General features: G+C 52.7%; 8 protein-coding genes across 8 annotated transcripts; 3 read left to right on the top strand and 5 right to left on the bottom strand.

The window, feature by feature from the left end:
• Window positions 1–482: 482 nt before the first annotated feature.
• Window positions 483–2,653, bottom strand: PV05_10463 (uncharacterized protein; the record flags this gene model as incomplete). The annotated part of the gene is made up of 5 exons (XM_013456907.1): window positions 483–1,345; window positions 1,405–1,585; window positions 1,662–1,997; window positions 2,094–2,375; window positions 2,432–2,653. The coding sequence occupies 5 exons, from the start codon at window positions 2,651–2,653 to the stop codon at window positions 483–485; spliced, it is 1,884 nt and encodes a 627-aa protein (XP_013312361.1).
• Window positions 2,159–5,564, top strand: PV05_10462 (uncharacterized protein). The gene is made up of 3 exons (XM_013456906.1): window positions 2,159–3,627; window positions 3,698–3,725; window positions 3,783–5,564. Exons 1-3 carry the CDS (start codon window positions 3,248–3,250, stop codon window positions 5,331–5,333), a joined length of 1,959 nt encoding a protein of 652 aa, XP_013312360.1. The 5' UTR covers window positions 2,159–3,247; the 3' UTR covers window positions 5,334–5,564.
• An 833-nt stretch (window positions 5,565–6,397) lies between these two features.
• On the bottom strand, window positions 6,398–7,057 carry PV05_10461 (uncharacterized protein; the record flags this gene model as incomplete). The annotated part of the gene is made up of 1 exon (XM_013456905.1): window positions 6,398–7,057. Exon 1 carries the CDS (start codon window positions 6,821–6,823, stop codon window positions 6,398–6,400), a length of 426 nt encoding a protein of 141 aa, XP_013312359.1. The 5' UTR covers window positions 6,824–7,057.
• A 324-nt stretch (window positions 7,058–7,381) lies between these two features.
• On the top strand, window positions 7,382–9,673 carry PV05_10460 (uncharacterized protein). The gene has a single exon (XM_013456904.1). It carries the CDS (start codon window positions 8,107–8,109, stop codon window positions 9,607–9,609), a length of 1,503 nt encoding a protein of 500 aa, XP_013312358.1. The 5' UTR covers window positions 7,382–8,106; the 3' UTR covers window positions 9,610–9,673.
• On the bottom strand, window positions 9,639–11,806 carry PV05_10459 (uncharacterized protein). The gene is made up of 2 exons (XM_013456903.1): window positions 9,823–11,806; window positions 9,639–9,702 (listed from the first exon to the last, which is right to left on the bottom strand). The coding sequence occupies exon 1, from the start codon at window positions 11,416–11,418 to the stop codon at window positions 10,120–10,122; it is 1,299 nt and encodes a 432-aa protein (XP_013312357.1). The 5' UTR covers window positions 11,419–11,806; the 3' UTR covers window positions 9,639–9,702; window positions 9,823–10,119.
• Window positions 11,807–12,263: 457 nt separating this feature from the next.
• PV05_10458 (uncharacterized protein) lies at window positions 12,264–15,227 on the bottom strand. The gene is made up of 3 exons (XM_013456902.1): window positions 13,743–15,227; window positions 12,611–13,689; window positions 12,264–12,557 (listed from the first exon to the last, which is right to left on the bottom strand). The coding sequence occupies exons 1-3, from the start codon at window positions 14,271–14,273 to the stop codon at window positions 12,482–12,484; spliced, it is 1,686 nt and encodes a 561-aa protein (XP_013312356.1). The 5' UTR covers window positions 14,274–15,227; the 3' UTR covers window positions 12,264–12,481.
• A 160-nt stretch (window positions 15,228–15,387) lies between these two features.
• Window positions 15,388–16,789, bottom strand: PV05_10457 (uncharacterized protein; the record flags this gene model as incomplete). Its single annotated transcript, XM_013456901.1, has 2 exons — window positions 15,388–16,083; window positions 16,139–16,789. The coding sequence occupies 2 exons, from the start codon at window positions 16,787–16,789 to the stop codon at window positions 15,388–15,390; spliced, it is 1,347 nt and encodes a 448-aa protein (XP_013312355.1).
• Window positions 16,790–17,455: 666 nt separating this feature from the next.
• PV05_10456 (uncharacterized protein) lies at window positions 17,456–19,126 on the top strand (the record flags this gene model as incomplete). The annotated part of the gene is made up of 1 exon (XM_013456900.1): window positions 17,456–19,126. One exon carries the CDS (start codon window positions 17,456–17,458, stop codon window positions 19,124–19,126), a length of 1,671 nt encoding a protein of 556 aa, XP_013312354.1.
• Between the last annotated feature and the right edge of the window lie 29 nt (window positions 19,127–19,155).

Raw genomic sequence — 19,155 nt, 5'->3', positions numbered from 1 at the left:
GAGCAGCAATGCTGTTTTGTGCCTTTGGGTGGTGCTGTGATGCATGTCGTGGGAAAAGAAAAATGTTTTTTTTGGGTCTTTCTCTCATGTCTTCCGGCAAGGGGAGGGGAAAGATCGACGAATCTCTTGTTAATGTTGGCCATCATCACGGGTTGCATGTGTATACTCTTGTGCAAATAATACGGTCCTTGAGAAATTCACAGAAGAACCTTCACCGTGCTTCTTACGAATGAATGCTAGACCTTGTCTGTCAATGCTCTACCGTAGAGTAGTTTTTCACGTGATACCATGAAGTCATGTGACCGCAGTCCATCTCGAGATCTTTGAGCTTCACCTCCAAAACCTCTCCTTGAAATTCCATCTCGGGCAGGACGTTATGCCGAGCTTTCGGTGTTGAAATCTATGAATGGGTATAGTTGTTGCGCTCATACTATTACAGAATGAGCATGGTCCCGTTCACTAACTGTGTGGTAAGATACAGCTCACATGGCCGTCCGGTTGGCCTCTTCCTTCTCAGTCTCAGTTTTCTCCTTGGTGTTCTCAGCGGCGTCATCGACAATGGCTGACGTGGACGTGTGCGGCCCTACACTTTGAGACACAGTGCTTGTGGCTGTCTCGGCCTGTGCCCCGGCCTCGGGCGCTTCCTTCTCAGTTGATTCCTCCTTAGCATTGGCCTCTTCAGCTTCGCGTTCAGTGTCAGGCTTCTTGGGTGGCAGGTTCTTCCTGACAGTGCGCCACTCCATGCTAGCTGCACCCAGGGTAGAAAGGCATGCCATGATCAAGGCGACCTGAAAGCACACACGCAACGAGTTGTTATAGGCCTTCAAAGCCTCGGCGTGGTACTTGGCGGGGATGAAGCTGAGGAGTTCAGTGGCGCCGGTGCTCTGGATAAGCTGGGGAGTGATACCCGGAATGCCAGCGAGGCGGTTGGCAAGTTGATTGTCGAGTACATTCTGACCGACTGAGACGAAAACGGCTCCAAACAGGGTCTGACCAAAGAACATGAGCGACGCGCCAACGGACACATCCTCACGCTTCAGCACCGTCTGTGCGGCCAAGTTGGGTGCCTGAGAGCAAGAGCCGAGCCCGAAACCGTACAGGATCTGGAAGCCGATCCACAGGCCTGCGGTGGTGTTGGTCTTCAGAATGGTGAGCAGACCGGAGCCGATTGCCGCGAAGCAGACACCGAAGATCATGAACGGCGTGTAATACCCGATGCGAGAGACCAATTGACCGGTCATGATCGACGCCATGACAATGGGAATTATCATGGGAAGCAGGTGGATGCCGCTACTGATTGCCGAGGCACCCTTGATGGCTTGGAACCAGATGGGAAGATAGTATACTGGACGCGCTGGCATTAGCAAGCGCTCCGACCCAGAACCACAAAGTAGGAATCCTTACTAAAGAGTGTCTGATGCGCGCCTGTGCAACAGCTCGCCCAGAAGCCGGACAGGATGCTACGCTGGATGAAAATGCGTGGTTGCACCGTGGCCTGCTCCGGCTTCCAGATTTGGATCAAGACAAAGGTGATCAAGAGCACAAAGGCAAGCACAAGCAGTGCGACGATTCTTCGCTCACTCCACTACGATTGATTAGCTCTGCTGGTCCGAAAATTGGAGGAAAGGCTCCGCTGAGGCCAATCTAGGCCCCGGACTTACAGCAAACGTGGTGCCGCCCCATTGCAGCGCCAGGCACAGGCAGACGATGCCCGGAAAGAGCGCAAGCAGACCCAAGATGTTGAGCTGCTGTAGCTTCTGCTTGAGAGGTTTGTTGGTGCCGGGACGATCGGGAACTTGGAGCAAGAAGAAGATCAACACCATGGCCACACCTCCCAATGGAAGATTGAGGAAAAAGCACCATCTCCAGGTGACGTTGGTGGTGAAGGCGCCTCCGATTAGGGGGCCGGTCACGGAAGAGACACCGAACACAGCACCAAAGAAGCCCTGGTACTTGGGCCGCTTGTGTAGCGGAACAGCATACACGATGACGACCATCTATTGTAATTGACGGTGTTAGTGAGTCTGAGTCCAAAACGACGGAGCAGGCAGGAACAGCAAGGCTTTGATGACCACAAGGAGTTAAACACTTACGACGCCCGTGACAATGCCTCCCGATCCCAGGCCTGCGATGGCCCTGCCGAGGATGAAAGCGATCGAGTTCGGCGCTGCACCGCAGAGAGCTGAGCCGGCCTCGAACAATACGATCGAGGCCAAAAAGGTGGCTTTGACGCTGAAAACTTGGTATATCTTCCCGAACACGAGCTGGAAGGCGCAGTTGGTGAGCAGGTACGCCGTGCCATACCAGCCAATGTCGTCCGCTGAGTTGAAGTCGTTGGTGATCTGAGGGATGGCGGTCGAGACGATAAATTTATCCTGCGAGCCGGGTCAGTCAGTCTGCAGTTCCAGAACAAGGTGAATTGCGAACGTACCAAGGAAGACAGGAACATGCCGACGAAGATGGACATCATCAGCAGTGCAAGCTTGATGCCAGTCGGGTATGTTATGTCCCGTTGCTTGCCCTTGGGATCCATGCTGTTGGATGCATTTGCGCTGGAGCCAGGTTGGTCCCTACGAGTCGCTGTCTGGCATTCTGTCCCAGATGTAGCCTCCTCTTCCTCTTGTGGATGCTTTCCCTTCTTGCTGAACAGCATGTTGGTTCTGTGGCAAGTGACTTCCCACTGGAAGCCAGGGGTCGATGAGATGTCGGCGTTCTCGTACTTTCACTTTCTGTTTGAGTCTCAATCAACGCGGGAAGCAAGCACTGTAAGTTCGATATACACAAGCGAATGGTAGGTGACCAAAGAAAAGACTACAATTGAGCAAAGCATGTTAAATAGGCCACTTGATCTCGGCCCCTGGAGATTTTGGAACCCTTGCAGGATGTGACCGGGCCCGGGTCATTTGTGGCAGAGGAATGGGCTCACCGACCAACACCCGTTACGGCCTCGTGGTAGACAGCAGAAGAAGCTGCACGGCCGGCACCAACTTGTCAAGGCTGAGTGGCCCGAGGAGGTGTCCGAGCTCGTCGGCCGCTCGAGATTCCAGACCAATAACGCTACGTAGACCACTCGTGCCCTGGACAGAAAAAGTGGTGCCAACCATCCGCTTTTGGATTTTCGGCCGTCGACCTCGGAAAATCCTTCAATAATCATCCGAACATCTCGACGTCCATATTTGCTGGCTCCCTCCACGGAGGGTCTCTTTGGCCCAGGTTCTTTTATTCTGCTCCTCCAGCTGAGTTAGCTATGTCAATTACACCAGCGACGCCCGCCCTGCACAGGTACGCGTGTACGCTCTGTGCCCGCCGCAAGGTCAAATGTGACAAAAGCAGTCCCTGTTCCAACTGTCTCAAAGCGCGGGCACAGTGCTTCTATGAGCCTCCCGCCTCCAACCGACCTCGGAAGCGGCCCGCAGACGACGATCTGCTGGCCCGTCTGGCTACGTATGAAGATTTGATGCGGAAACACAATGTCGACTTCAGCCACTATGACACTTGGATACCTTCCGGGCTTGAAGTGAAGCAGAAGGAGAGTGAGGTTCGAAGTCGAGCCTTGATATCCTTCGCCACAAGGCACACTCCTTCGAAGACTTACTCCTCCGAAAACAATGCTTCAAATCTAGAACGGTGAGATCATCAGGTCCAGACTGGCAGAAGGATCTGCATTTAGCGAGCGCAAAACTGACGTCGTCTTTAGGTGTTTATGGTCGGATCTGAGCACAGAGGTCTGTCATGTCGAGAACTTTCAGATTATTGAAAACTGACATCGCCGCTGCAATCAGCTCAAGTACCCTCCCATACAAACCCTGCGTCATAAGGATGATCCCTCCTTACATCCTACACCATCACTGTCGTCCATTTTCTCTAGTACACAACCCCAACTCCACGAGCTGCATCCAGAACCGAAACACATCTATCGTTGTTGGCAAATCTTTGTCGAATGTGTCAACCCACTCACAAAAATCGTGCACGTTCCCACCCTGCAACAGCGCATTCTGGATGCAAGTTGGGATACCGCCAATGCGTCGAAACCGCTGACCGCCATGTTGTTCGCGATCTACACTCAAGCTGTTACCTCCATGTCCTCAGCTGATTGCTTGGCCACTTTCGGCGAGACAAGGGAGAATCTGTTGACTCGTTACCGAGTAGCGACCATTCGGGCACTCATGGAGGCCGACTTTCTCACGACGAGGGATCTTGAGGTTCTACAAGCATTTGTCCTCTTTCTCCTCGCAAATCCAGACTCCGACCTGACGTCGACGCTGACCGCCACCGCCATAAGGATAGGACAAAAGATGGGTCTCGATCGGGAGAACAATGACTCCAAGGTCTCGTTCTTCGAGAAGGAAATGCGAGTCCGACTCTGGTGGAGGCTGCTTGGCCTTGACTCCCGAGGCCACGCCGTTACGAAGCCGCCATTGTCCGAACTCTGCGACGTCCGCCCGCCACTCAATGTCAACGATGCGGACTTGCATCCAAATATGGTCGGGGCTCCTGTCGAGCACAACGGCCCAACCGAGATGCTGTGCATCTTGATGAAGTATGAGGTCTCCGACTGGCTCCGCTCCTCACCCACGGCTGCCAAGGTTTTCGGAAGTATCTTTCAAGGTTCTGGCAAAGGCGATATGTCGATGCAACTGCAAGACGATGCCGTCAATGAACTTGAGGCCGTCTATCAGGTGAAGTACCTTAGCAAATGTGACAGACGAATACCTCTCCACGCCTTGACGTACGCCATGGCGAAACGTGGTATCGCTCGCATGCGCTTCAAGGTCCACCATCCTCGCGGTCGAGCAGCCGGCAATGGTGGCGAGTTTTACACGTCGAGGGAGGAGACCGACATGCTCTTCGAAACGGCCGTGACTTCGTTGGAGATGGTCGACGTGGCCATCCACAGCAAGTTATCCTCTCATTTATTCGCCCACATGACTACTTCCAAGTTCCAGATGGATTCGTACATCTACGTCATCAGCGAACTCCGGCGGCGGTGCTCGGGAGACCGGGTGGCACTGGCTTGGAAGCTGGTCGAGGATCTTTACAACGAACATCCTGAGCTGATCGACGATACTGAGAATACCTTTTTTGCCGCACTTGGTGACCTGACTTTGGAGGCTTGGGAGACGCGCAGAAAGGAGCTGGTTCATGGTCAAAGAGTTCGCGAAAACGACGTGACGCCGCAGTGTATTCAGTTGCTCTGGGACAAGAGACAGAAAGGGCAGGAGGATAACGTTCAATTGTCTGCCGTCGTGGGTCCTTCGGGTCTTGACGCGGTCCAATGGATGGACGATAAGGATGTAGCTTGGGATTATTGGAATGAGTTTCTGCAGCTGTAAGACGACAACCTGGATTGATGCGTACTTGGCCTGTTGTCCAGGCCCTCTTGGAGCATGGCGCCGGCGCCACGGCCGAGGACGAGGATGGGTCAACAGCGGTCTCGTTGGTGAGGGAACGAAATCTGCAGCGACATACTCCGGAAACAATGAGACCTCTCGAGTCCGGTTTGGCTGAAAGTACGAAATGGTCCGGGAACAGTGATTGTGTTGACACTTGGATATGCTCACGAGAGCTCGTAAGTAGAAATGTTGTTGTACTCTCGACCAGTCCAGTGTGATTCCTTCAGACATTTAGACCAGCACGCCCAGAGAAGAGCTGTTACTCTGTGTACCAGGCCAATGTATCAATTGCAAATACACTTGCGAATATCTCGCAGAGACAATGCTGCTACTTGTACGGCAGAGGGCATCTACACAAGCAGACTGTAAGTGTCCCTTGAGCCCAATTCTGCCAGCAACCGCGTAGGCAACATAGACAAGGGAAGCTGGCTCACGAAAACATGACTTTCGCTATGGATCAGGTACTGGTACTAGAATATGTGAGTGTCATGGGCAAGCTTTGCCTCATCTAGGTCATCGAAGATCAAGAAGCCCAGTCCTGAATAACTACACCTGTTCGGTGTCAACGCTGGTCCTTTCATTCTGACCGCTGCTTCGCATCCTCATCGCTCTCTGGATCATCATCACTGGAAACTGGAAATGCAGTCTCCCTTGCATCCTACAAGGCTTCTTCAGCCCACTTCGCTTGCAGGCGTTCCATGATCTCGCACAATATGGGATCATTTTCAGGGTCAGTCTCAAAGTCATGGTCGAAAATTCCTGCTTGCAAGCGGCTTTGCCAGTGCCCCCCTCTCATGTATATTTGCGCCATGAATTTTGCCGTCGGAGAAGGTAAAATATGGTCCTTCCCGACGAAGGCATACAACCTCCGCGACCTCGGCAGGTGACAATTTGTCTAGGTGACCAGAAACAAGAAGAATGCAAAGAGCGACGTGATCGGCAGACATTGTGGGCAAATGGATGTGGAAATGTGGGTTGAAGTGAGGATATGGGGGTTTGACCTACTATAATTCTTTCAGCAGCCCTGAATTTAATGCCGCATCGTGCCGTTCCAGTTCTGTTCGTACCCGGTCAATCGTGCCTTTCTTTACCAAGGTCTTCAATGACGTCCTGAAAGCGGCTCCCATCTGATTTTTAGAGACCTTGAGCTGATTCAGGATCTTATTGAGCTCGGCCGCTGTTTTATAAGCGTCATTTGCGACCTTTTGCAGCCCGGTGGCGCGTGTGGGTGTTGTGAGCGCCTGCTTTCCGAATGTGGCCTCCAAATCTCTGTTTGCAGCCGAGAGTAGTGTCGCGTATTCTTCAATCTTCTTGTTCTCATCCAACGATCCTTGCCGGTATAGCTGTTTGCACACCTTTGCAGCTTCAATCCCCTGTTCCACGAGTTGTAGGATATTGCAGGCAAGCCCGAGAGCAGTGATTGGATCCATCGTGGTTCTTAGGACACGGGCACTTCTTGATCTTCGGTTCGATTTCGTGACAGGAATGTCATTGACGGCGCTGGATGGAGTTAAAGACGTCGACGTGTCTGTAGGAGACGTTCGCCGTTCTCAAACACGGAACAGGTTGCACGCAAGTCTGAGGAAGGGGGAGAATCGACAGGAGACATATTCCCATCAGGCTGTTCTCACAGTGGTCTGAAGACGGTCGCAGAGCGCAGCCACGCACCCTGGCTGTGCTGTCCAGGGTTCGATTGGCCTGTATCTACATGATTTCTGGCCATGCTGTGTGACCTTAGCCGTGGAGTACGCCTTGTCTGCGGCTGATGTCTGAAAGGTTGCATATTCAGCTCGACCTCTAGTGGCTGCTGTATCAATTTCGCGAGGTGTTGTTCGGTGCTGTGACAGATGGCTTCCGCCTGGTTGCGGTGGGCTGCAGCACGTGAGCCTGTCACAATTGCTACCACGTGAGCAATGAAAATCGAGCATGCATCTACCAGGTAGACACTACTTAAGCCTCTACATATTGGCATCCACTTCGTATCAGAACTCCGACTCACAAGTAGTATGGACTGTTGTGACAGTTCAGGGTCTGGAAGTATCTTGGTATGCCCGTTTCGTCCAAAAATATCCCCTTTTGCATGCTGAATGCCAGAACCAATGCCTACAGTACAGGAGCGCCTTGGAAACAGGCTGCTCACTGCTGCTCACTGCTGCTCCCTTACTCGAGACTATTATACATCTACGTTTTCCGTGTAAGTCCCCATAGCATGTGCAGGCGAGGTCTTTTACATTCCTGGTACGTTCACATTGATAGCAATCACAACTATTTTTAGCACTTGGTGAGTTGCGCACGGGCGCGATAGAGCACACACTATCCAACAACGAAGGCCCAAGCGTGACTGAGGCGTATCAATTATCAATTCTCGGCACAAAGCATTAATTGACTTTCGTTCAATGGTGTTCTCTTTGTCGAATCGAGGTTCCTCGAACCGCTCGGGATGCTCACGAGATGCTCTACACACGGCCTCGAGCCATCAAGTCAAGTAGTGCGGCCATGTGGGCTTTGAAGGCCCACATCGGGATGGTTATAATTCCAGAATGGGACAGCCCATCATGAACTGCTGGCTACGACGAGCGGGAGCCAATATGTAAGATCTTTTTGGTTAAGTAGATCAACTTGACCGGTAGGTGCACGAGAAAAGGTACTTATCAAAGACCCCAGTCCTCCAATCCCCAGAATCAGCATAGCACTGGTGTGCACAGCGGACAAAATGCGTCGACACCAATACACTGCTTCCCTCCTGCTCACGGTCGTCGCGTCTCTTACCTCGGCGGCCCCAACAGGCGGACCTCTCGAACAGATCCAATGGAACGAAACCGCTCCCGGCGCAAACCCGCTCCTGCAATACGGAACTTTGGAAGTCCCTATGGACTGGACCAACCCCAATGGAGAGCACATCACTCTTGATATCACGCGCTTGAAGACGAACAGCTCTTCTAAGATTGGAAGCTTGTTCTTGAATCCCGGAGGACCAGGAGGAAGAGCAGGCCCTCTTTGTGAAGAACAAGCGGAAGGATACAGTATATTCAGCGCTGCTCTAGTAGAAAGTTTCGATCTCATCTGTCCAGACCCCCGCGGTGTCGGAGCAAGTTCTCAGATCTCCTGTGACCCGGACTTATGGAGCCAGACACCCTCCTATTATGTAGATGACGAAGCATCCTTCCAAGCGGTACTCGAATTCAACAAGAAGCTAGGCGCCGATTGCCTGCAACGGAGCGGACCAGTGCTTGGCTTCGTCGACACCACCAATGCTGCTAAGGACCTTGAGGCGATCCGCCTAGCTCTGGGTGAAGACAAGTTCGACTATCTGGGATTTTCGTACGGTACTCAACTCGGCGCCGCCTACGCAGAACTCTTCCCCGACAAGATCCGAACGATGACCCTCGACGGCGACGTCGACCATTCCATGGACGAGCTAGACGGATTCGTCATGTCCAACTGGGCAATGGAGGACGAGCTGAACCGCTTCTTCGCCTGGTGCAACAAGAACGAAACATGCGCTTTCCACAGTGATCGAGACGCCGCCGAGGTTTGGGACGAGATGATCGCGAGCGCAAACAAAAATCCCATCCCTGCGCCCGGCTGCTCAAAGTCTGCGGACACGGCTTCTGCCGGTACATGCCGTGGACAGGTGACTGGGTACAATATCATCTTCAACCTGGAGAACCATTTCCAGGATCCGGCACGATGGCCGCAGATCTCAAAGTACATCAACCAGACCATCCACGGGAACGCCACATACTTTTCGAACCCCCTGGGCGGCCCCAACGACCTCGACTATCCGAATCTCGCCATCGGTTGTCTCGACTGGGGTTCCAACTCAACGACGTTCGACGAGCATGTGGCCCTACAAAATCTAGGCGAGGCCATGTTCCCTCACTCTCTGGGGAGCAGTATGTGGCTGCAATTCTCCACCACGTGTATTGGATGGCCGTTCCCTGTCACGAATCCTCAACATCTCCTGAATCCGGCAAAGATGGCCCTGGCGCCTCCGATCCTGCTCGTCAATTCGGATCATGACCCTGCCACTCCTCTGCCCTGGGCTCACGGACTACACAGACAAATACCCAGCAGCGTTCTGTTGACGCGCACGGGCGATGGACATACCAGCTACATGACGAACGATAAGGTCCGGGCAATGATGGATGATTACATGATCAACATGAAGCTGCCCGCGCCGAACACCGTTGTTCAGGAACCTTCCATGACCTGACCCGACCTTAACAGATAGAAATTTTGAGAGTAGAACTTGCAATCCTGATACATCTTCACCGTAACCATCACACCCGTAGCGTTCGTTATATATCTGGATTCTTATCAGTTCAAAACTGTCCATGGGCTCGGGCGCGATCGTCCGCCTTGCACTGAAAGTTCCCCTTCCTGCAAGACAAACGTCTCCGTAGCGTTGGCGTTTAGATGTACGTACCTTTCCGCCTCGAGTTTTAAAAACGTCATGTCAAAATGCTTTTCAAAGTTGCTTCAGCCGTAACATTTCTGTTCTTCTCGCCAGTATACTGCTAGCCTTATGATGCGGTCGATACAGCTTCAAAACGATTGATCAAATCTAGAAAGCGCGCGGGAAGCTCCTCGTATCGATGACCTTTCGGATCCGAATGTTTCAATATCCCGAAAACAAAGATTATACAATTCAAGTTCGTCGCTCCATAAGTAATTACAAAAAGAAACTCGTCAAAAGCCTTCAACAACCTTTCGTTGCGCTATTTCATGACATCCTCACATAATCCTGCGGATTGTACCTGTACTGCTGACCCGGCGTACCACCACCGCCGCCACCACCACCGTTCATATTGGGATCAGGACTCCTTCCCCCCTGCGGCGTCATCGCCCGGTTATTCGGCCCAGGACTGTCGTGGCCCGGCAACTCCACGGCGAACGATCTCTTGTCCAGCCCTGGCGAAGCCATGCCGGCCCCGCTGCCGCCGTCTTGGTCGTGCGACGTCGGGTGACTACTCACGCTGCCGGCGTAGCTCTGTCTGTCACTCGCGCTGCTGTTTTGGAAAGTCGTCTGGCCCGCCGACGGTGACGAGGCCGACAATTCCGACACGGCCGTCGAGAAGCGGTTGGGCGGATGTAGATTTTGATTTTGGCTGTAATTCTGTGGCGGCTGCGGAGCATAGTGCATGCTCCCTGGCATTTCGATCGCGAGCCCCTGTGGTGGCGGCACATGGTGTTGTTGTTGGCCGTACTGCGACTGGCGGTTGTCCTGCGCGTAACCGCCCGGCCCGCCGTAGTACTGCGACTGCCGCCCGTATGCGGATTGAGTCGTTGATTGACTATAGCTTCTGCCCATGCCGGGCGGTGCGAAGCCGGGCGACATCGGCGGCGCACCCACACCCCCTGGAAAACTCCCGGTGCTCGGCGACAACATGCCCGGCGAGTACTGTCCTCCTGCGGTTTGAAACGTCTGCGACCGGTCTGCCGGGTTCATCGTCTTGAGTTTCCCATCTTCCATCATGGCGCTGAGCATGCCGGAGTCGATCAGCTCTGCTTTCTTGACCAGTCGGTCGACCATGACCTTGGACGCGGCTTTGAGCTCCTTTTTCACGAAGGATATCATGGCCGGGTTGCACTTGATCTCGATGTCTTCGCGCATGTACAGGCCCTCGGGCGGCGCGCCGGACCCTAGTTCTTTCGTCTCAGGAGGCTCGCCTGGCTGGTTGCCCCGGATCTGCCATTTGTTGCGGATGTCGACGCCCATGGGCGCGTAGACGTGCGTTTGCAGGCCCCATGGCATATCGTGAAAGCAGCCCTTGAACGAAATCTTGCCGGATCCTGCCTTGCCAATGCCAGGCACGTACTGAATGCGCTCGCTGATCTCGTACCATGTCGAGAAGTACTCGTCGGACGGGGCGTTCTGGGGAGCTTTGACGGGTTTGTAGCCCGTCACTAGAGGGTTGAGTTCGATGATTTCGCCGTGCGAGTGGAGCATGTCGATGGCCAACTGGCGGGGGATGTGTGAGGGTATCGGAGTGATATTGGCGTACACGGATTTCTTCTTCATGGCGGCGAGGGTAGTAGGAGGCTCGAGGGTGGTGGGGGAGAGACGGAAATGGACGATCACGACGGCGCTGAAGAAGTGTCAAGATGAATTGAAGCCGCAGAAGAGGCCAACGTCAAGGTTTGAGTGAATTTGTCGCAGGCAGACAATGGGTGTAAGATTGGGCGCAGGCTATGGCGCAGAGCGACGAGACTAGGTTGGTGACTAATGGCTGAAGCTGACAAGACCTGGCGGGCGGGGGATCTCCTATAGTAGGTATATAAGTAGAAGTGAGATGACGGTGTGGAGGTGACTCGGATTTAGTGCAGAAGTCTCGCCAGGCACCGTAGAATACGAGATAGAGGTCCTACTCGGTATACCATATCTACATGTCACATAATTGCGATGGTCTTTACGACTGATCACAAAGACGTGGCCAAGCATAGCCAGCACCGTGGACGGGTGTTTGGTGACAACAAGGTGGATGTTGACTTTCTTGGGGGATTCTGGGGCAGTGGCAGGGCAGTGCAAGGGCACATTTCCGGATCCACGGGCGCCGATGGGGCCATGATGGGCGCAGCACGGGCCTACCACCATACTGTTACCCAGTACGGAGTACCTAGGTACGGTATTAACCACCTGAGGCACCCAGAGGTACCTATTAGCGGAGGTACGGGAGACACGGAGGTATAGTTTACCCGGAAGCGTGAGTGCAGGCTAGTGGGCTTAACCATGAGTAACCTAACTTAGCGTGTCTAGCCATTCCTAAAGGCTTAGCGGCACCTAGGGGAGCGGTACTCCGCGCTTCCCACCAGACACACAGTCAAAGTACCTTGTACGGAGCAAGGAGAGTAAAGAACATGATTCTTCACACCCAGACAATCCATTTGTACCGTGTAAGTACAGAGACACGTCATGGGCTCCTAACCATTATAGATATTAGCTGGAGACAACCATCGACCCTGGATGACTCGACCGCATGGTCTTGTATCGGCAATGGTGGATAAATCCAGCTCATCATGGTTGCTTCTTTCCAAGCCCCCAAATAACTTCGCCCAGACCTTATTTGTCATGTCACCACATCCACTTAGAAGTCATCGTTCATATATCTCTGCAGCCATTCGTTCCTCCCAATCGCGGATCGAATCTTCTTGCCATAGATCCTGCGGACACGTCAGCCTTCCGTTAAGCACGCCATGAAGTGTCAAGTACTCACCACAAAGGGATAGTCAAGAAGCATACGAACAAGAACAGTGATCCGAGGACACAGAACACCTTAAGAGCGCCGTCTTTGGCCAGCCAGTTATTGACGAAATAGGTAAGCCCGAAGGTCAACAGATTTCGAGCGTTGATGGCCACAAACGCTTCCTCGTTCAGTTTGGGGTATGAGTCGATCACATATCCGAAAACGCAGGTTGAGGCAAAGGCAAGACTCATGTTCGCAAGGCCGAAGGTCAGAACAGGGCCCGTCCAGTGAGTCTCATAATGCACCGTGGCACCAAAGCCGAAGAACCCGACAGTTCCCAGGATCGCCACAACCACCATAAGCACCAATCTGAATTCGGGCTCATAAATACCCTTGTTCTTCTTGGTCAGGTAAACACAGATCCAGTCGTTGAGAGGTCCAGAGATCACTTCTCCCAGTAGAGTCAGGATAAAGGGTGACAGACTGATCAAGCCGACTTGCGAGACGGTGAAGTTGTATGGTGGCGCCACAAATATCACCCCATTGACGACCGAGAAGACAACAATCCAAGTCAACGTGGTACCATATACCAAAAAACCCCAGAACACCGCGGGATAAAAGAACAAGACCACCGGACGGCTAAAGACTTTGAAGAGAGGAGCATAGCTGTAGCGGCCGGTAAAGACCCTCAATGACCGCAAGTACGAATGTTTCGGCTCGTCTGCGCCGCGGGTGGCCGAGTACGAAAGATGCTTGTTTTTCTCGCCGTGGGCTTGAGAGACGTCATGTTCGTGACCAAGACCCATGTGGACATGTGCTGTTCCAGCTTTTTCCGCGTCGCCAACAACTTCATCTTGGACCGGGACGACTACAAGGGCGTCGCGACGGTATGAGGTCTCTGGCACAAACAACAGGACGCCGAACAGGAGGACTCCGAAGAAGATGGCGCAAACTCCAAATGTCCACTTGTAGCCGTCGTATTCGATGATGTATCCAGACACCAAGGCTCCGCCAGCGATGCCGGTCAGAAGAAACAAGTTCCATACTGCGATTCGAGTGGCACGTTCGTGAACAAAATAAAGGTCTCCAATCGTACATTGAACCAAGACCTGAAAGGCACTAAGTCAGTCTGTACCTCCGGACCTTATCAAAGTATGCTTACCTCATATGGTGCCATGCCGATACCCGAGACCACTCGACTAGCCAAGAATGAAGTGTAGTTGGTAGCTACAGCTCCCCAGATGCTGCATGCTAGCATGATGACGCTGGCCAGTATGTAGATTGGCCTCTTTCCGTACAGTTTGGCAAGAGGGTTGGTGATGAAAAGACCGAGACCGATGGTGAGAATCAACCACGCAGTGGCTTGAGATAGAACCTCGACTGTAATGCCCAGTTCCGCCGAGATGGGGACGAATCCTGGGGATAACATAGGACCGAACGCACCAACAACGGCAGCGCTCAGCCCAACGATGAGAAGAATCATTTCCTTCTGCCATTGCGGCCAATTCAGGGGGTCGTTTGGCGAGTCTGACGGTTGAGGAACCAGGATGATGTTGGAGAACCTGCCCTTGCCGTGCTTTAGCAGGTCTCGGGGCACTTCCGAGTATTCAGGTGGGAGATCGTCCTGGTCGCTCATGAAAGAGGTGCCAGGAACGACCTCCAGCTTCTTGCAATCGATGATTCCGAAGGGCATCTTGCTTGATCGTTGCTGAGAAAGGAAGGTGTCTAGGAAGTTCGACTTCAAGCGGCAGAAATCACACCTTGTTGTATCACTTGAACTGCACTGCGCTCTCGTCAAGCTCGAGCTGTGTCGCTGAAGGGGTGAAATGGTGACTTTTAAGGATGAGGCATGTGCCCAAGCTGCGGCAGTGATTCCGTCGCAACTTCGGATGCCTGCTCCAAACTAGACCACGCCCGGAAAACTGTTGGCGACTGTTGTTCTTCACTGGGTTTTTCCTGGCATGGGGCGCTTCCATGCTATGTGTCGGAGCGCAGCCTCAGCCATGCATAAAGTCTTTCGCAACCAATCGCCATCTGATGCGGCCACATACAGTTACGCAAAAGCATCCGGAGTATTCCCATCAGCGCAGCTTATTGTGCTTATTGAAACGCCAACCGCGGATCCTCTTGCCACAAGCGAATAGAGAGCGGGAAAGCCCCATTCAGTTGGTGCCCCGGACACCTCAGATTTACCCCAAACAAGCGAGAATGGGAAGGTGGAGGTATGCCAGCTTCGGCGGCACTGTGAACAATCATGGTCTCCCTGCGTCGAACACATCGGTGTCTCATCCGGCTTTCCATGTCTCTCGTGCACGATCCGTTGATCGCACAATGGGGCGTGCTCGGTAGTTGAAACAACTGCAGGGAGCAGATCTCCCCTAGGCCCAAGAGGGTCTTTTTTGACGACTTTGATGTGCTATCGTGAAGTCGAGACTAGTAACCACGAGGTGGTGATGACAACGTGTGATAAGGCCTTGATGCGTATATCTCTGCATCGCGCGGCATCGGCTGAGGTTCAGTGTCCGAGGTCATGATTTGCTACCTTCTCACTGGAGCCTCGAGTGAGAATGAGAGGCTTCGTGAACATCGAGATGTTGAAATACTAGTACTGTGCAGTACTAATATTGCCAATTGGTGACTGACCATGTTGTTCTCGTGGTCGTGAATGAGAGACGCGGTGTCGGCAGGAAAAGTTATATATTTGGTCACGTGTGTTTGCTTGTTCCTTGGTCATCACTTTCTTGCAGAACAATTGCTCAGTCACTCTTGAAAGGTTGTCATCTCTTCTATTCATGTGTTGTATACAATCATGCTAGTTGGTCAACTTCTTGGGCTATGGCCGTACCCAGCCTATTCTTGTCCGCTGGCTCTGATACCCCATTGGTCTTGACTTCCTTGCCTTGTCTCAAATTCTTCAGAACATCATCGACCACTTCATAAGCATGAGGCTCAGCATCAAAGTCCAACAACCATGTCTCTCTCTTAAGGTGCAGTGATTTGGGATCTTTCCAAATCTTGTCCCAGTCAGCCTTGTGCCATTGCTCGCGCGTCGTGATACCGGTCTGCTGAGCCCTGTGGACGCGTCCGTACCGGATAGCTTCATATCCTCGAAGACCAAGTTGAACGTCTTGCTTGCCAGCTTTCTCCAGCGTGATCGCTAACGTCACCCCGTCTTCCATAGACTGACTAGCACCTTGAATTGACGTTGGCAGGAACGGGTGTGCGGCGTCACCAATAAGTGCGATTCGAGCTTTCGGCGAAAGGAAGGTCGGCAGAGGATCCCGGAAAACCAGCTTATAGTCGAAGAGTCGGTCTGGGGGAGTGGCGTCGACGATATCATGAACTATCGGAGCCCATCCTTGCAAGTGCTTCTTGACTTCTTCCTTGTCTCCTGGGAATTGCCAGTCTTCATCAATATCAGCCTCGTCTTTATGCGTTAATACCCAGCTGAACTCGGTTCCGTTCTTGACCGATGCTGCCAGGAAGTGCTTGTCTTCTCCGATCTGCCAACATGTCAATTCTGTGTTCGAGAGACTTCATTCAACGTCATCCACCTACCCAACCGGTGTGTGTGTCGCCATTGACCACGAGGTGTTTTGTCCTAGGGTTTTTGGCGAGGTCATCCGAGTTGAACCAGGACCTATAAACTGCATAACCTGAGGGCTTTGGCGGATCCTCGAAACCCAGCACGATTTTTCTTCCGGCAGATTTGACACCTTCTGCAGCAAGAACACAATCCGCAACCAGCCTTTCACCATTCGAAACAACTCCTGCTTCTGTGTCGGTCTCAAAATAGTCGGTGACTTGTTGACCAAGTCGAATCTCGATCCCTCGATCTTTGGCATGGCGGTATACCACGTCATGTATTTGACCTCTGTGCCCGTTGATGCGTCTACCCCATTGCTTTTCAACATCCCATTCCTGTCTGGTAGCGAAATTGCCCATCCAATCATGGAAGTCGAGGCCAGTACTTTTGTGCGTGATAGGGTCAAGCTGTTCTACAACACCTTCCCATCGTTCAAAGATATGACCAGAATTTGACGAGAAGCTGATGACGTCTCCGAGAGGCTTGAGTTCTTTGACCTTCTCCAGCAATATCACTGAATGTCCCTTTCGATCACATTCGATGGCAGCGCATAAACCGGCGAAACCTGCACCAACGATGATGACCTTGATGCCGGATGGCGGCAGCCTTGCGAAGCTTGGCATATTTCGTCCGTCCTCAATCTGTCCTTTGATTTTGGATTGTTGTCAGAAGTATGCTCCAGATGTGAGCAAGATGGAGTGGTGAAGAATACGTGGTCTCGGGACGCTGACTTCTAAGATGCTTCCTGCTTCGTTCCACCAACGTTCTCGTTGCCGCGTTGACACTTAGGACCCCATTGAGAAACCAAATCCATTGACTAATTCCAGGCTTCTACGCAAAGCTCGGAAAAGAGCATCTGGGGTTTCTCCGGCACGTTTGTACGCAACAACTGCCGAGGAGTTTGGATCATGGAGTTCACATTTTGCATACAGAATAATGGGCTTTCTCCGCAACCATACAACGCCCCACGATGTCGCTTTCCCCAGTGTCCACCAGTGCCACCGTCACAAGATGAGGAGGAGATGCCGACTTATCCACCCCTCGTTTCTCCGCCTGCCAGTATTGCGACTGGCCGCATTGGACATCGCCTATGCAGGTCACAAGCATGACCGCTTCTCAAAGTCTGATCACATCTACCGAGAAGCTCTTCGGCACGTTGCCCTGGTCTTGCCGGGCACCTTTGAAGAAGGGATTGCTGAGACTTAACCACCGAAGTTCATCCTTGGCTTGACTGATATTCAAGCGGGCTTCAGTCTTGTCAAGGAAATCAATTCAGGTGAGCCGTAACAATGGCGTGGTCTACCATTTTCCTCTTCTGGTCCGGCTTCACAGGTGTTATCTTGTTGACACTTCTTGGAGTCCTCATTCACGATGTCATCCTTTGGAAACGAATGCCCCCAGGCCCTCCACCTCTGCCGTTCGTTGGAAACAAATTCGACATTCCAAAGAAATATCCCTGGATACAATTTCAAGACTGGTCCCGCAAATATGGACCCATCTACACTTTATGGTTTGGTCGTCGGCCAACAGTCATTGTCTCTGATCCCAACGTGGCTGTGGATTTACTCGAAAAGCGTTCCAACAAGTATAGCTCTCGGCCGCGGTTCGTGGTGATGGGCGAGTTGCTATGGGACAACTCGGCCATTCTCGTGCAGCCCTATGGCAAAGCATGGCTAGTCCGAAGGAAAGCCCTACATTCAGCGCTCACTCCCAGAGTGCTTCTCAGTTACAGACCTGTCCAAGAAGCAGAAGCCGCCCGACTATGCTATCAGCTTTTTGGACGACCTAACGACTTTGAGCCGTTGCTGGACCGCATGACGGCATCAATCGTTTTCACAATCGCATATGGTCACCGCGTCGATAGTCTTCAATCGCCCATCATCCGACAGCGTCTCAAGATGATGCACAGAGCAGCCGCCACAAACGTCCCCGGACGTTATCTAGCCGAATCCTTCCCCGTCCTCAAACACATCCCGGATGTGTTTGCGCCTTGGAAGCGGGAGGTCAAGAGCTGGGGCTTAGAAGAGGCGGCTGCCAATCGTCAATTGCTCAACTACGTGCGCGAAGACATCGAGGACGCAAAGCGACCGGGTGCTCCACCACTACCAAACAGTCTTGCCAAACAACTCATCGAAGCTCGTGATGCTGATCCGGCCACCTTTGGACTTCTCCGTGATCGCGACTTCGCCACTTTGCCGGCATCCATCTTCGGCGCGGGTGCCGACACTACAGCTTCGACACTATGTTCCTCTATCCTCGCCCTCATCACGAACCAAGATGTGCTAGACGCGGCACACGCTGAACTTGACGCGGTCATCGGACCTAACCGTCTGCCCGCATACGAAGACGAGTCGTCACTACCATATATTCGCGCCTTGTGCAAGGAAGTCCTACGCTGGCGTCCAGTTGCTGTTCTCGGCGGCACACCACATGCCAGCTCGGAGGCCGACACTTACCAAGGCTATTACATCCCCAAAGGCACCAACATCCTCGGGAACTCGTGGGCGATCAACAGAAATGAAGACTATTACCCCAATGCCGACCACTTCAACCCTTTACGCTTCCTGGACGTTGATCCGCACGCTCTGGGCTACCTGCCCGAAAAGTACCTAGCTAGCACGCCTGTCGAGAAGGGTCGTCTGGCGCATCCCAGCAAATCGGGCCACAGTTCGTTCGGGTGGGGCCGGCGCATTTGTCCCGGCGCAGACCTGGCCAACGCCAACCTTTTCATCGCGCTTGCAAGAATGCTCTGGTGTTTTGACATTAAGCCGGTCAAGGGAGTCGTGTACGATACATACGATTATACTGAGGGCTTCAATATTCGGCCAAATCCGTTCAAGTGCGAGATCACCATTCGGAGTAAGACGCATGAAGAGGTACTTAGGACCGAGTTTCAGAAAAGTCAGGAATTCCTTGTCAACAACTTCCCGTTGTTCAAAGAGCATGAGATTGTTGTTTAGTTGACTTCCTGTGGGAAGTGCTTAAGGAA

The sequence above is a fragment of the Exophiala xenobiotica genome, assembly GCF_000835505.1.
Source record: "Exophiala xenobiotica strain CBS 118157 unplaced genomic scaffold supercont1.6, whole genome shotgun sequence".
Classification (NCBI taxonomy): domain Eukaryota; kingdom Fungi; phylum Ascomycota; class Eurotiomycetes; order Chaetothyriales; family Herpotrichiellaceae; genus Exophiala; species Exophiala xenobiotica.
This window is presented reverse-complemented; position numbering and strand designations above follow the sequence as displayed.